This window comes from Schistocerca gregaria, chromosome X (assembly GCF_023897955.1).
Source record: "Schistocerca gregaria isolate iqSchGreg1 chromosome X, iqSchGreg1.2, whole genome shotgun sequence".
NCBI classification, from domain to species: Eukaryota; Metazoa; Arthropoda; class Insecta; order Orthoptera; family Acrididae; genus Schistocerca; species Schistocerca gregaria.
This window is the reverse complement of record NC_064931.1, coordinates 345,469,762-345,486,905: the sequence shown is the minus strand read 5'-3', so window position 1 is coordinate 345,486,905 and position 17,144 is coordinate 345,469,762. Positions and strand designations below refer to the sequence as shown.

Below are 17,144 nucleotides of genomic sequence, written 5' to 3'. Positions count from 1 at the left end.
ATGTCAGATTTATTTATTTATTTTTCTTTTTTTTTTAATGACATTGTCTTGAGTAGTCCCTGCCTGGAAATCCAAATGGGAGACTATTTTACCTCCAAAATATTTTATGAAAGAGGATGCTGGCACAATATAACCATACAGTAGACTTCACATCTTCAGGATAAAAGTAATGGTTATAGTTTACTATTGCTTTCAATCCTTCACAGTACCCACACAACAAGGCCAAGATGGCAAGTGTTACAAGGCCACGTTAGTAAATCATCCAGACTGTAAAGAGTTGTACAGGTTGTGTTGGCTTTTTTTGCCAGCTGGAATGTATTTAGAGACACAGCAAACTCCAACCAAATATGTGGGAGACCATTGTGCAAAATGTGAATGACTGACCTTACTGTTTCAAGACACTCTCTTCACAGCAGCATCTATTCTCTGGTCACACACTTTAGTGTTGCCAACCAGAAAAAGGTGGCCCTCATTTCACATTTCATGCTGTACACCTAAAACACACATGCGTAGCCAATGTGTGCTAAAATTTTTAGTTTAAACCAAGAACATAATGGATTACAAATTGAAAGCTGCATGCTTTGATATATACTGGTAGAATTTATGGGTTTTTACATCAGCACAAAATTTGAAGTAGAATTCAGTGGTGATATTGTAGTCCTATTCACTCAGATTCTTTTGACGTAATCTGAATGAGCTCTACAGAACAAGTGGCAAAGAAAAGTCATGTGGATGTTTTGTTTTCTCTCTCTCTCTCTCTCTCTCTCTCTCTCCCCCTCTCTCCCCCTCTCTCCCTCCCTCTCTCTCTCTCTCTCTCTGTGTGTGTGTGTGTGTGTGTGTGTGTGTGTGTGTGTGTGTGTGTGTGTGTGTGTGGTTGCTTTCCATGTGATGACAGTTTTATATGTAATAACTCAGTGATAATGTACATTTCAGGTGGAAGTTGAGACAGTGTTTACACACCAATTGAAACCTCACCCAGCTTCAATATCGCAGAAGGAGAAGCAACTTGTACTGTATCATGGGAGCACTGTTCTTTATTCACCATATACTGCAATCAAGCAGACAACAACTGTTACCTTGGCATCGAAAAACATAGAAAGTTACACAAAACATAAACCGGTAGCAGTTTCTGACAATGTAATAACTTATGGTCCATATGAAAAAGTCCAGCCTTTCTCACAGGTGTGTACACACAAACTGATATGAATTACTTTTTGGGAGAATGTTGGAAACTTATTATATTTTGTATAATGTTTGTTCTGAGTGAACTCAAATGAAAGTAATATTAAAGTGGGAAAAAAATGCAGTTCAACCATCACATACTGTGCAAACTGGATACAAATGTTGACCGTTAAGGGTCTGAAAGTTATTGTTGATTATAATACACCAAAATAGAAAACTCATTCTTACTTTACTAATATGAAATACAATATGTGCACTTATGTGTAATATTAAGTACAGGTATAATTTTTATATAATGTATTTATACACACACTTACATAAGCAAACAACTAAGTCCTACTGAGATATAAAAAGTGCTATGAAGGTTGTATACATGGAAGAATCCTGGAGATACTAGAAGGCATCAGGCAGATTACATAATAGTAAGACAGAGATTTAGGAATCGGGTTTTAAATTGTAAGGCATTTACAGGGGCAGATGTGGACTCTGACCACAATCTGTTGGTTATGAACTGTAGATTAAAACTGAAGAAACTGCAAAAAGGTGGAATTTAAGGAGATGGGACCTGTATAAACTAACTAAACCAGAGGTTGTACAGAGTTTCAGGGAGAGCATAAGGAAACAATTGTCATGAATGGGGGGAAGGAATACATTAGAAGAAGAATGGGTAGCTTTGAGGGATGAAGTAGTGAAGGCAGCAGAGGATCAAGTAGGTAAAAAGACGAGGGCTCGTAGAAATCCTTGGGTAACAGAAGAAATATTGAATTTAATTGATGAAAGGAGAAAATATAAAAATGCAGTAAATGAAACAGGCAAAAAGGAATACAAACGTCTCAAAAAGGAGATCGACAGGAAGTGCAAAATGGCTAAGCAGGGATGGCTAGAGGACAAATGTAAGGCTGAGAGGCTTATCTCACTAGCGGTAAGATAGATACTGCCTACAGGAAAATTAGAGAGACCTTTGGAGAAAAGAGAACCACTTGTATGAATATCAAGAGCTCAGATGGAAACCCAGTTCTAAGCAAAGAAGGGAAAGCAGAAAGGTGGAAGGAGTATATAGAGGGTCTATACAAGGGCAATGTACTTGAGGACAATATTATGAAAATGGAAGAGGATGTAGATGAAGATGAAACGGGAGATATGATACTGCGTGAAGAGTTTGACAGAGCACTGAAAGACCTGAGTTGAACCAAGGTCCCTTGATCAGACAACATTCCATTAGAACTACTGACGGCCTTGGGAGAGCCAGTCCTGACAAAACTCTACCATCTGGTGAGCAAGATGTATGACACAGGCGAAATATCCTCAGACTTCAAGAAGAATATAATAATTCCAATCCCAAAGAAAGCAGGTGTTGACAGATGTGAGAGAATTACCGAACTATCAGTTTAATAAGTCACAGCCGCAAAATACTAACGCGAATTCTTTACAGATGAATGGAAAAACTGGTAGAAGCTGACCTCGGGGAAGATCAGTTTGGATTCCGTAGAAATATTGGAACACATGAGGCAGTACTGACCTTACGACTTATCTTAGAAGAAAGATCAAGGAAAGGCAAACCTACGTTTCTAGCATTTGTAGACTTAGAGAAAGCTTTTGACAATGTTGACTGGAATACTCTCTTTCAAATTCTAAATGTAGCAGTGGTAAAATACAGGGAGCAAAAGTCTATTTACAATTTGTACAGAAACCAGATGACAGTTATAAGAGTCGAAGGGCATGAAAGGGAAGCAGTGGTTGGGAAGGGAGTGAGACAGGGTTGTAGCCTCTCCTCGATGTTATTCAATCTGTATATTGAGAAAGCAGTAAAGGAAACAAAAGAAAAATTTGGAGTAGGTATTAAAATCCATGGAGAAGAAACAAAAACTTTGAGGTTCGCTGATGACATTGTAATTCTGTCAGACAGCAAAGGATTTGGAGGAGCAGTTGAACAGAATGGACAGTTTATTTAGCATGTGGCATTACACATGAACAGCAACTAAGACTTGTAGATTACATAATTTTACAAAAATATATTAATTTCATAATTTATAATTTAAAAAATAAGTCTATAAATTAATATCTAATTTGTCGATCCATTCAAGGGCTGCAGTTGAACGGAATGGATAGTGTCTTTAAAGGCGGATATACGATGAACATCAACAAAAGCAAAATGAGGATAATGGAATGTGGTCTAATGAAATTGGGTGATGCTGAGGGAATTAGATTAGGAAATGAGACACTTACAGTAGTAGATGAGTTTTGCTATTTGGGGAGCAAAATAACTGATGATGGTCGAAGTAGAGAGGATATAAAATGTAGACTGGCAATGGCAAGGAAAGTGTTTCTGAAGAAGAGAAATTTGTTAACATCGAGTATAGATTTAAGTGTCAGGAAGTCGTTTCTGAAAGTATTTGTATGGAGTGTAGCCATGTATGGAAGTGAAACGTGGACGGTAAATAATTTAGACAAGAAGAGAATAGAAGCTTTCGAAATGTGGTGCTACAGAAGACTGCTGAAGATTAGATGGGTAGATCATGTAACTAATGAAGAGGTATTGAATAGAACTGGGGAGAAGAGGAGCTTTTGGCACAACTTGACAAGAAGAAGGAACCGGTTGGTAGGACATGCTCTGAAGCATCAAGGAATCACAAATTTAGCATTGGAGGACAGCGCAGAGGGTAAAAATTATAGTGGGAGACCAAGAGATGAATACACTAAGCAGATTCAGAAGGATTTAAGTTGCAGTATGCACTGTGAGATGAAGAAGCTTGCACAGGATAGAGTAGCATGGAGAGCTGCATCAAACCAGTCTCAGGACTGAAGACCACAACTCAACAACATGATTGTTTTAAAACTGTTGTGACTGAGACCCATGGTAAGTCTTGTAGCTGACATTGGAGGCAAGTCCTGTTTCAGGGTTCAGCAGTAAAATTTTTATGAGGTTAAAAAAGCCTTGAGTAGCTATAAATAAAAGATAAGTATTTATATAAAAAATATCGTATTATTAAAAGTTATGCACACGTATGGTTATTTTTTGGCATAAATCAACAAAATAATTGAGGCATTTGTTATTTCTGTGAACAAGCTATTCAATTCCCTCTTCATAAAATGTTACAGCCAATGAATTGAAATGAGTTGTGACGTTATCTTGATGCTCCTCATTAGTTTGAAAGTGCTACCCTCTTAGCCACATCTTCAGTTCAGAGAAAAGATTGAATTCACTCAGCACTAGGTTGGGAATGTATGATGGGCAGTCGAAAATGTTCCAATGAATTTGCTCAAGAACCCATTGAGTTGCACTAGCACTGTGAGAATGAGCATTGTCATGGAGCAGAACAATTCGAGAAGTCCGCATGCCTCTTATTTTGTTTTGAATGGCTTTCTGCTGCATTATTCCCTTCTGCTTTCAAGAAACAAACAACAGATCTCATCTCCAGTCTGAATTCATTGGTGGCAATATTTTTATGAAGGGGGTATTGGAAAGCTTGTCCACAGGTATAACAAATATCGGAGTCATTGTGTGGTTATGTTGAAGAGTAACTATGAGTGTACATAACTTTTAGTAATAAAATATTTTTTATATACACTTGTCTTATATTTATGCCTTGCCAAAGGTTAAAACAAATGTCATAGAAAAAATAAGAGGAGTGTAGATAATACTAAATACAAATAATTGTGTGTACTGTGTCATAAGATGATGTAAATTTCATGTTTAAATTGCGTTTCCCAAATATTTGTGTATATTGTATTTTTACTTTACAGGATAAAATGATGATTCACTTTGAGAACAATGCTCCCTTCTTGACAGTCACAAACTTGTTAAGAACGATTGAAGTTTCACATTGGGGCAACATAGCAGTTGAGGAGACAATAGACTTGCTTCATACTGGTGCTACTCTGAAGGGACCGTTCTCTCGTTATGAGTACCAGAGAGAGGCTCAGAGTGGGTTGTCGAGTGTAAAGTCGTTCAAGGTATGAAGTGTTCATGGTTTTCTATGATGTAAGAGTAAATGCTTAAAAGCAACTGTATGTCTCCAACTATCACAACTCCACAAAAAGGTAACATGAAATGTCATATATCTTTAACAGTTTGTCAAGTATTTCATTTATCTAGTTTTATTCTGTGACACTGAATTATGCACTGATGTATATTAAGATTAGATTAGATTAATACTTGTTCCATAGATCATGAATACTGCACTTCGTAATGATTTGGAACGTGTCAGGTTAATAAAAGATGTCTGTACAAGATATTACATTACACAAAATATTGCCTGACATTAATATTTTTTCCCCCCTAATTTATATCTAAAAATTCAGCCAATGAGTAGAAGAAGTTGTCATCTAGAAATTCTTCAATTTATTTTTAAATGTTGGTTGGCTATCTGTCAGGCTTTTGATGCTGTTTGGTAGGTGACCAAAGACTTTTGTGGCATCATAATTTACCCCTTTCTGTGCCAAAGTCAGATTTAATCCTGCATAGTGAAGATCACCCTTTCTCCTGGTGTTATAGCTATGCACACTGCTATTACTTTTGAACTGGGTTGGATTATTAACAACAAATTTCATAAGTGAATATATATACTGTGAAGATCCCAAGATCCTTAAATAGATGTCTGCAGGATGACCGTGGGTGGGCTCCAGCAATTATTCTGGTTACACGTTTTTGAGCAATGGATACTTTTCTACTCAACGTTGAATTACCCCAGAATATTCATTATTATTAGAATTTATAGGAGAGAATTATATTTATTTTACTGTATAGCTATATATGCTAGCTCTCTGAACCATGCCTGGCTTACAGACATTAGTTTTCCATCTGCTGATGATAGTATACAAGCTTATAGAAAGATTTTTCATTAATGTACATTGTTCTATCCCGTGTTTGTAAGGCATCAGAACAACTACCAGTTTCTCGTTATATTGTGATCTGGACAATGAGGTTTGGCACACTCATTTTAGCTGTGGATACGTGGATGTTGTCACATGGCACTGTCAGTTTTTGGGGCAGATTGTATGGTTAGATGAAACATGAATTAATGCCTATCATTCTGTCTGAAAATACAGTTAATCCAAGAATCTCTGTGAACAGGTAGTGTGTGTAGGAATTTTGTACAGAACTACACACCTGTTGCTGCCACAGGTATACTGCATGTGCAGGTAACACTGAACTGACATCATTTCCTCCCCCCGCCCCCTTCCCCACTACTATTTTTTTTTTTGCCTCATGCGCTGCACTGTCATTTTGGTATTTGTATTTAGGTATCCAGTATTATCATCATCATCATCATCATCTGTCTTTGCACATGGAAACTATTAAAAATGAATGTGAGTTGTATCATTTTTATTGTTCCACTATCACTCAGCATAAGGATAGGATGGTGACATCACTTCATCTAATGTGTTGCCTAAAAAAAAAAAAAAAAAAATGCCAAGATGTATTTAATCATTCCGCTTATTTTCTTATTGGATGTCATGATTTAGCTCTCCCTCTCCCTGTACCATCAAAAATTTGTGGCTGGAACAGGGAAAAATAGTAGTACAACACAACATTGTAAGCCACCCTACGCAGAAGATGTGCGTTGTTGTGCTCTACGTGTAAACACATTTTGTGATATACACTTATGCTACAGTGTTCATCTTTGGCATGCGAAAGTAAAAGGAAACACAAAACCAGGTACATGCAAAATTCTTGCACTTCCTGACATCGAAACCCTGGGTCCAAAGTTTGACATAAAACTTAAATGACTTATCTGTGTCAAAACTTGCGCACATATTGTGTAGTACTATATCGTCAATTGTAAAATAAAATTGTGCTTTTAGAAACTTTTGACCACCGTATTCTCGTTCAAATCCAATAGTTCTCTAATTTCATTATAAATTTATTTGAAAAAAGGTTTGTTTTTGAGAATTTTTGGATGCTAGCAAACACATATTTTCATAAGTTAGTGTTGTATTTAGTTTGTTTCATAGTAAATCAGGATTAGTGATTTACAGTTATTGTAAATAAGTAATATGTTGTGTCATATTAGTCATCTCCTTTAACAGGAGTGTTTATTGTCTTAACTTATCACACTGCTGCAGAATTTGTTAGTGACTACAATCTGAAAATTGTTTCGGAGAAGCAGTAGATTTTGGACCAAATTTTTCTGTTGTCGTAATAGATATTTTGTTTTGGCTGAAAATCGCTTCAGTTCCAAAAAGCAACTGCCATTATTTGCAGCATATCAACCCATAAATTAAAGGAGAATCAACAAGCTTAATTTAAAATTGTTTATTATTATTCTCAAAATATTGCACCAGGCCAATGCAACCCCATTGTGTTTGCTGTTCTCGGCACAGGATGAGTTAGTTGCTCTTCATGAGCAGCTGGAAATTGTCTCGACTGCTGTCACGCTATTGGAAGCTGCTACGAATGGATGTGTTTCGAAGGTTACCGAGAGTCGTGTACCAGATATACAAAAGGTACCTCAGGTGCTATCCTCTCCTGTAGATACTGTCTCTTCTGCAGGAGATGTACCTCAGGTACTATCCTATCCTGTAGATACTGTCTCGTCTGCAGGAAATACAGGATCTACCACTACTTAGCCACTGGATTGTGAGTGGCATTGTCAATGGTAGGTATAGGCATCCTGTACAGAGGAGACAAGAGACCAGGGAGAAGTCAAGATGTTACATCTATCCCCCTAAACAAGTTTGAGGTGCTGTCTTCCACAGAAACCGACAGTGAACCATTGTGTCACATGCTGTGTCCCTTGTCAAGGATGCGAGTGTATTAATCATCTGCTGTTCAGACATTCAGCTAGTAATGTAACACCTTAGGGAAATAGCAGCAAGGGGCAGGAAGGTACACCATGTGCACTCAGTCTGTATGCCCGGGGACCTCATTCAAGATGTTGAAGAGGTTGTTCTAGCAGCCATTGAGGAAACAGGGTGAGACCAACTGCAGATTGTGGCACATGTTGGGAGGAACAGAGCCTATTGTTTAGGCTCCGGGGTCATACTTGGATCATTTCGACTGACAGAAGGTTGAGAATACCAGCCTTGATTGTAGAGTTTCAACAAAGCTCACAATCTGCAGCATTATCCCCAGAACAGATTGAGGCCCACTGGCTCAGAGTTGTGGTTTTGTGACAAGTTAGGCTGTGATGTCCTAGACATGACTTGAGCTGTAGGGCTAAAAGTTGTATGGTCCTCCTGAATGGGTCAGGTGTGAACTGCACATCACAGGATACTATCTAAGTAGCTAACTTTGCACTAAGATGGCTTTCTATCAAGTCCAGATAATGATAGCTGTAGGAGACACCCAAATGTACCAGTGTGAGGTCCAAAGAATTGTCCTCTCACAGGCAAGAGTATTAAGATCATAAATTGAAGCTGCATGCAGATTGTTTGTACGAGACTCAGTATTTGGATTGGGTGTAAAATTGTAATTGGATTCTTGTAACTACCACCAGCCTCTCCTCCTGATGTACCCAAAACTTTAGAGAAACCTTCTGTTTGCTTGTACCTAAGTTCCCCAATTGTTCTGTAATCATTGGATGAGACTTCAATCATCCATTAGTCAATTGGGATAATTACAGTTGAGTTAGTGTTGAGCATTACAAAATATTTTGTCAAACATTACCAAATTCCTTCTGTGAAAACTGCCTAGAAAAGATAGTTTGAACCTTACTCGTATTGGAAATATATTAGATCTAATGGCTCCAAATAAATAAATGTCTTTGACAATGTCCACTTTGAAACTGGCATTAGTGACCAAGAGGCAATTGTAGCAATAATGATTAGCATAATACAGAGGGCAACGAAATGAAGTAGAAAAATATGTATGCTCAGTAAAATAAGTTAAGAAGTTATAGTAAGGTATCTCAGTGAGGAATTTGAAACTTTTAGCCCAGGACAGGAGCATGGAAAGGAACTATGGCTATATTTTAAAAGGATAGTAGATTATGCACTGGATAGATATGTGCCCAGTAGAACAGTTCATGATGGGAGGGACCCTCCATGGTATACAGTCACCATAAAGTAACTTCTAAAGGAACAGAGGCTACTGCATCATAGTTGTAAAAGAAAGCATGGGGCATAGACAGATGTTCAGTGAAACACGTTTGGCTGTCAAGAGAGCAATGCGTGAAGTCTTGAATGACTACCGTAGCAGAATATTGTTGGAAGATCTCTCCCAAAACCTAAAGAAATTCTGGTCGTATGTAAAGGCTGTTAGTGGCAGCAAAGTTAGTGTCCAGTCACTCATGGATGAGACAGGAACTGAAATTGAGGGTAGAAAAGCAAAAGCAGGAATGCTTAACTCTGTTCTCAAATATTCCTGTACACAAAGGAAAACCGAGGATCATTGCCATGCCACTGAAAAGATGAACGAAGTAGGTATTAGTGTTGGTGGCATTGAGAAACAGCTGAAATAATTGAAACTGAACAAAGCGTCAGGGCTTGATGGAATCCCTATCAGATTCTGTAATGTATCTGCTACTGAGTTAGCCCCTTTTTTAACTATAATCTAACACAAGATCAGTTGTACAAGAAAACCATGTCCAGTAGCTGCAATCAAGTACAGGTTGTACATGTCTACAAGAAGGATAACACAAGTGATCCACAAAACTAGCGCCCAATATGCTTGGCATACATTTGTTGTAGAATCTTAGAGAACATATTCTGAGTTCAACTACACTCCTGGAAATGGAAAAAAGAACACATTGACACCGGTGTGTCAGACCCACCATACTTGCTCTGGACACTGCGAGAGGGCTGTACAAGCAACGATCACACGCACGGCACAGCGGACACACCAGGAACCGCGGTGTTGGCCGTCGAATGGCGCTAGCTGCGCAGCATTTGTGCACTGCCGCCGTCAGTGTCAGCCAGTTTGCCGTGGCATACGGAGCTCCATCGCAGTCTTTAACAGTGGTAGCATGCCGCGACAGCGTGGACGTGAACCGTATGTGCAGTTGACGGACTTTGAGCGAGGGCGTATAGTGGGCATGCGGGAGGCCGGGTGGACGTACCGCCGAATTGCTCAACACGTGGGGCGTGAGGTCTCCACAGTACATCGATTTTGTCGCCAGTGGTCGGCGGAAGGTGCATGTGCCCGTCGACCTGGGACCGGACCGCAGCGACGCACGGATGCACGCCAAGACCGTAGGATCCTACGCAGTGCCGTAGGGGACCGCACCACCACTTCCCAGCAAATTAGGGACACTGTTGCTCCTGGGGTATCTGCGAGGACCATTCGCAACCGTCTCCATGAAGCTGGGCTACGGTCCCGCACACCGTTAGGCCGTCTTCCGCTCACGCCCCAACATCGTGCAGCCCGCCTCCAGTGGTTTCGCGACAGGCGTGAATGGAGGGACGAATGGAGACGTGTCGTCTTCAGCAATGAGAGTCGCTTCTGCCGTGGTGCCAATGATGGTCGTATGCGTGTTTGGCGCCGTGCAGGTGAGCGCCACAATCAGGACTGCATACGACCGAGGCACACAGGGCCAACACCCGGCATCATGGTGTGGGGAGCGATCTCCTACACTGGCCGTACACCTCTGGTGATCGTCGAGGGGACACTGAATAGTGCACGGTACATCCAAACCGTCATCGAACCCATCGTTCTACCATTCCTAGACCGGCAAGGGAACTTGCTGTTCCAACAGGACAATGCACGTCCGCATGTATCCCGTGCCACCCAACGTGCTCTAGAAGGTGTAAGTCAACTACCCTGGCCAGCAAGATCTCCGGATCTGTCCCCCATTGAGCATGTTTGGGTCTGGATAAAGCGTCGTCTCACGCGGTCTTCACGTCCAGCACGAACGCTGGTCCAACTGAGGCACCAGGTGGAAATGGCATGGCAAGCCGTTCCACAGGACTACATCCAGCATCTCTACGATCGTCTCCATGCGAGAATAGAAGCCTGCATTGCTGCGAAAGGTGGATATACACTGTACTAGTGCCGACATTGTGCATGCTCTGTTGCCTGTGTCTATGTGCCTGTGGTTCTGTCAGTGTGATCATGTGATGTATCTGACCCCAGGAATGTGTCAATAAAGTTTCCCCTTCCTGGGACAATGAATTCACGGTGTTCTTATTTCAGTTTCCAGGAGTGTATAATGAGGTATCTTGATTAGAATAACCTCCATGCCAAAAAGTATGGATACTGAAAACAACATTCTTGTGAAATCCAACTCTCACTTTTCTTGCATGATGTACTGAGAACCATGGAACAAGACAATAAGGTAGATGCAGTATTTCTTGATTTCCGAAAAATGTTTGACTTGGTACCAAGCAAAATTTATAACTGGATTAATGGTTTTTTGATAGGGAGGACACAACTGGATGGAGAGTCATTGACCGATGTAGGAGTAACATCGGGAATGCCCCAGGGAAGTGTGTTAGGACCTTGGCTGTTCACGTTGCATATTAATGACCTTGCAGACAATATAAATACTAACCTCAGGTTTTTTTATGTTGTTGATGTTATCTATAATGGATTACCATTTAAAAGAAGCTGCAAAGATATTCAGTCAGGCTTGTATGAAATGCATATTATCATAATGATAGCCCCCATAGTTACTTTTTTTTGTTTATTTTTTGATATTGGTTTCGAGCATAGTTGATTTTTGAGCAATGTGCTGTTCTATTGTAAATGCTATTCCTATATTTGAGACAAAGGACACTGATCCTACTGCCACTAACAGCCTTTACATACAACTAGGATTTCTTTGAGTTTGTGAGAATCTTTAAACAATATTATGTTACTATGGTGGACTGTCGTGACGCTGGTATACATTTCATACAGTTTATTGAGGCTGCAGAACAACACACGATAAATATTAAAAAAACTGACAGCTTGCTTTAAATATCCAGAAATATAAGTTTCTACACTTTACAAAATGAAGAAAAAGAACTTAGTATCCTACAACTGCAATAACAAAAAAATCACAGTTGGAATCAGCAAATCATACAGATTCTTTTGTGTACCACTTTCTACATCTACATAGATACTCCGCAAGCCACCATACAATGCATGGCAGAGGTTACACTGTACACCACTAGTCATTTCCTTTCTTGTTCTACTCGCAAATAGAGTGAGGGAAAAATTACTATCTATATGCCTCCGTATCAGCCCTAATTTCTTGTGTGTTACCTCCAAGTTATCCTCTTGATCCTTACTTGTAATGTATGTTGGCGGCAGTGGAATTATGTGGCTGTCCGCTTCAAATGGCAGTTCTCTAAATTTTCTCAGTAGTGTTTCTTGAAAAGAGCATTGCCTTCCCTCCAGGGATTCCCATTTGAGTTCCTGAAGCATCTCCATAACACTTACGTGTTGTTCAAACATAGTGGTAACAAATCTAGCAGCCTACCTCTGAACTGCTTCAATGTCTTCCTTAAATCTGACTTAGTATGGATCCCAAACACTTGAGCAGTACTCGAGAATAGGTAGCACCAGCATCCCATATGCGGTCTACTTTACAGTTAGACCACTCTTTCCTAAAATTCTCCCAATAAATCAGTCAACCATTTGCCTTCCTTACCACAGTTCTCACATGCTCATTCCATTTCCTATTGCTTTGCAACATTATGTCCAGCTATTTAAATGACTTGACTGTGTCAAGCAGGACACTAGTAATATTGTATCTGAACATCACAGGTTTTTTCTTCATACTCATCTGTACTAACATACATTTTACCACATTTAGAGCTAGCTGCCATTCATCATACCAATTAGTAGTTTTGTCCAAGTCATCTTGTATTTTCCTACAGTCACTCAACTTTGACACTTTACCGTACGCGACAGCATCATCAGTAAACAACCACAGGTTGCTGCCCATCCTGTCTACCAAATCATTTATCTATATAGAGAACAACAGTGGTCCTATCACTCTTCCACGGGGCACTTCTGACAATACTCTTGCCTCTGATGAACATTCGCTGTCAAGGACTGGGTTCTATTACTTAAAGTCTCTGAGCCACTCACATATCTGTGAAGTTATTCCATATGCTTGTACCTTTGTTAACAGCTTACAATGGGTCACTGTGTCAAATGCTTTCCAGAAATCTAGAAATATGGAATGTGCCTGTTGCCCTTCAGCCATAGTTCACAGTACATCATGTGAGAAAAGGGTAAGCTGTGTTTCGCACGAGCACTGCTTTCTAAAAGCATGCTGACTTGTGAACATGAGCTTCTCAGTCTCAAGAAAGTTTGATATATTCGAGCTGTGAATATGTTCAAGGATCCTGCAGCAAAACAAAGTTAGGGGTATTGGTCTGTAATTTTGTGGGTCCGTTCTTTTACCCTTCTTACATACTGGAGTAAGCTGTACTTTTTTCTGCCAGTCACTTGGAACTTTGTGCTGGGTGAGAGATTCACGATAAATGTAAGCCAGGTAAGGGTCAGTGCTGTAGAGTACTCTTTGTAAAATCGAATTGGGATTCCATCTAGACATGGTGATTTGTTTGCTTTCAAATCTTTCAGTTGTTTCTCTATGCCAGGGATGCTTATTACCATGTCATCCACATGGGATTCTGTCTGACGCCCAAATGACGGTATGTTTACACGATTCTACTATGTGAACAATTTGTTGAACATGAAATTTAAAATGTCGGCTTTTGTTTTGCAATCTTCAACCGCCACACCAGACTGCTCAACAAGGGATTGAATGGAAGCCTTAGACCCACTTAGCAATTGTACGTAGGACCTGAATTTTCTTAGGTTCTCTGTCAGATCTTTTGCTAAGGTGTGAGAATGGTTGTTGTTGTTTGCTTCACACATAGATATTTTGACAGATGAACGAATCTCTACTAATCTTGGCTTGTCATCATTTGTGTGTTCTCTTTTTGAAACGAGAGTGCAACAGCCTTTGCTTCCTCAGCATCTTCTGAATTTCATTGTTAAACCATGGTTGATCTTTTCCATCCTTTATCCACTTACTAGGCACATAACTCTCCAGACCGTAATTTACAATCCACTTAAACTTTGCCCATAATTACTGTACATCCATCTTACTGTAACTAAGTGATGTCAATTCGCTGTCTAAGTGAGATGCTAACAACTGCTTTATCTGTTTTATCTGCTCTGTCTAGCAGAAACACTCTCCTGGCCTTCGTGACTGAGGTATTAACTTTTGTAATCATAGTTGCTATAAAGACTTTGTGATTGCTAATCCCCATTTCTATATTGATGTCGATAAGGTCTGGCCTATTTGAACCACAAGGTCTAAGATATTTCCATTGCGTCTGGGCTGCCGAGCTATCTGCTCAAGACAGATTTCAGAAAACATGTTCTAAGTATTTTGCATGACTGTCTGTCTGTAACCCCACAGTGAATCCATAGACATCCTAGTCTATACTCGATAGGTTAAAGTTGCCTCCAACTAGTATTGCGTGATCTGGGTATTTACGTGCTACTGACCTTAAACTTTCTTTGAATTACTCTAGAACTGTCACAGTGGAATTGGGTGGCCCTTAAAAACATCCAACAATCAACGTGGTTTCACATACAACTGTTATACGTGACCAGATAACTTCAGTGTCGCACTCAACTTCGACTTCAATAGAGCCAGCATTTTTGTCAGTTGCAATAAACACTCCACATCCTTTGGAGTCTAATCTGTCTTTCTGATATATGTTCCATGACTCGCCATATTTCTCGGAGCTTCCCAACTCAAGTTTCAGGCAACTCTCGGTCCCAAGAATGGGTGTGGGAACTTTCCTGGAGAGCATAAAATTTATTTTGAATACTTCAATAGCTCACTGATAAAATTTTGACAGTCAAAGTGTCTTAAGTATTCTGAATGCTGTCTGTATTCCCTTGTTGCATATTGGCAGGTGAGTGTTCATTAGAGCACCTCAAACTACTGTCTAATGGTAAAAGCCGTTACATGCACTCCACAAGTACTTTGCTACCCGAGTACTTGCTTCCTTTGTGTATTGCACCCCTAAAAGGGAATCCTACAAATCCCCACATAATAACGTAGGTCTAGGCATCTGCAGCCAAGACTGTCAGAGAGTTGATAACGACCCTCCACTTGGCTCCAAACCAAACGACCCCAATCAATTAGGGGAACTTTGTAGGAATATCGAATTTTCGGGGTAAAATAAAAAATGAATAATGGGAAAAAGTTTTATTATCAGTTAAACGCATATAATATTTGTTATAACAAGTTTTTAATTTTTATAGTCAATAAGTAAGAATATAAATTTGGAAAAAATAGGAACTTAATTACAAAAAAAAATACCTTAATAGAAATATTCTCTCTAAAATTATTGAAAACATAGTAAAAATCAATAGATTCAGTCATCAACTAAGAACTTGAGTGCTTTAGAAATTCTAAAGATAAGAACTAAATGAGAAACATCTCTTACTAATTGTAGAGAATAATTATAGTGTCCGCAGTTTCAAAATATAGAGTTCTCAATAATAAATGTCTTTGTACACATAATGTAATAGGAACAAATAATAACGGTATAATGTTATCCTGGAAACAACCACATACAGCCCTGAAAATACATATTTGACACAATTTATCACATCTCAGTTTCTTTACAGCCAGGGCATATAATAACTGTATGCTTCCCACATATAGAATGATTACACTTACTACAAAAAAGCATTCCCCTTCCTATCTTTTGATCTGTCACAATAATCACATCTTCTTTTCTTTAGTGGCTGTGCTTGGGTAGGCTTGTCTAATTCGATTGGTTCTTTTTCTAAAAGCTTTCCAGTGGACGAATGGAGCTCACAGGGAAGATGTATGTGTTATTCAACCTCTTTTCCAGAAGAGGTTTTGTCAAAGAGAGCACAAGAGTTTTGAGAAATGACATTCTCGCTAATTTGAAAAGCTGTCCATTTTCCTATTGCTTTTGTAAATGATAAAAATATTTATAGCAGTGATGTCTAAAATAGCATAAAAGTACCTCATGGGCCATGTTCTAGACTTTCTTTTTGTGGTCCTGCTGTGGCAAAGCATATCTAATACATCGACCCCTCCTTTAGTTAGATTGTGGAACTGCACAATTTCAGGCTTATTTCAGTTTTCATTTATCTCTTCAGAGAAGTGCATAGATGATATCAGTAAAACTTTTTTATTTTTCTTTGGGGTAAATGACACCAAAGTTTTGTCGTCCTGATACATAAATGTTGGAGAGCCTACTGGAGCAGAAAGCAGAGCCTACTGGAGCAGAAAGCAGCATTGATGGTGGTATTTGCGGTTTGTTCCTCCTCAATGTACCTACAAATGTGAGTTTCTTTTGGTGGAGGGCATCAGTAACCTCCAGTGAGGAGAACCGATTGTTTGCTGTAATGTTCCTATTAAGACTCCCTGATAGATTCCGTAAGGTGCAAAACATACTGGGCAGGTAAAGGCAAATCTCCAGGTCTCCTTTTTATTCTGTTGTCCTTGCCGGTGTATGGAACGCCACGCAAAAAATAGAATGTCCACGCGTTGCATAGTGACATTATTTTCAACCCATATTTGTCGGGTTTCGATGGGATATATGTTTTGAATGGACATGTATCCCGAAAACTCAGTAGAGTCTCATCTACTGTGACATATTCAGATGGACTATAACTTTTTCACTGTTAGATTCAAACATGTTCCACACTTCTCTGAAAGCCACAAATTTGTCATTGATTTTTCTGGCCTCTCTGGTGGCTTTATCATTGAAGCGGAGGTTTTCTAGTAGAAGAAATTGAAACTTTTTCTTGCACATAGTGCAATGGAATACCGGAGGTCCATAGGTTACTCAGAACATCTCATCTACACTAAGCATAGAATTTTTTAGGACACAACGCATGAAGAGGAGGCCCATCAGCCCTTTTATTTCAATGCTCTCTGTTTGTGAATGAAACCACTGGACCGTATTGTACTTTTACCTAAATTTTTCGATTTCGTGACCTGGCAAATATTGCATCGGCATCGAGTCATACCAGTGTTGGGTTTGTGTCGGTTCTGGAGCACCACGACCGGCCTCATTTGAGCTCT

At 39.5% G+C, this 17,144-nt stretch overlaps 1 protein-coding gene across 1 annotated transcript in view; it reads left to right on the top strand.

Moving 5' to 3' along the window:
* Positions 1-17,144, top strand: part of LOC126299083 (dolichyl-diphosphooligosaccharide--protein glycosyltransferase subunit 1) — a 101,661-nt gene that overhangs the window by 26,574 nt on the left and 57,943 nt on the right. Inside the window, exons 3-4 of the mRNA XM_049990753.1 lie at positions 934-1,182; positions 4,927-5,136. Coding sequence (XP_049846710.1) covers positions 934-1,182; positions 4,927-5,136 — 459 coding nt within the window. The remainder of the gene's footprint in view (positions 1-933; positions 1,183-4,926; positions 5,137-17,144) is intronic.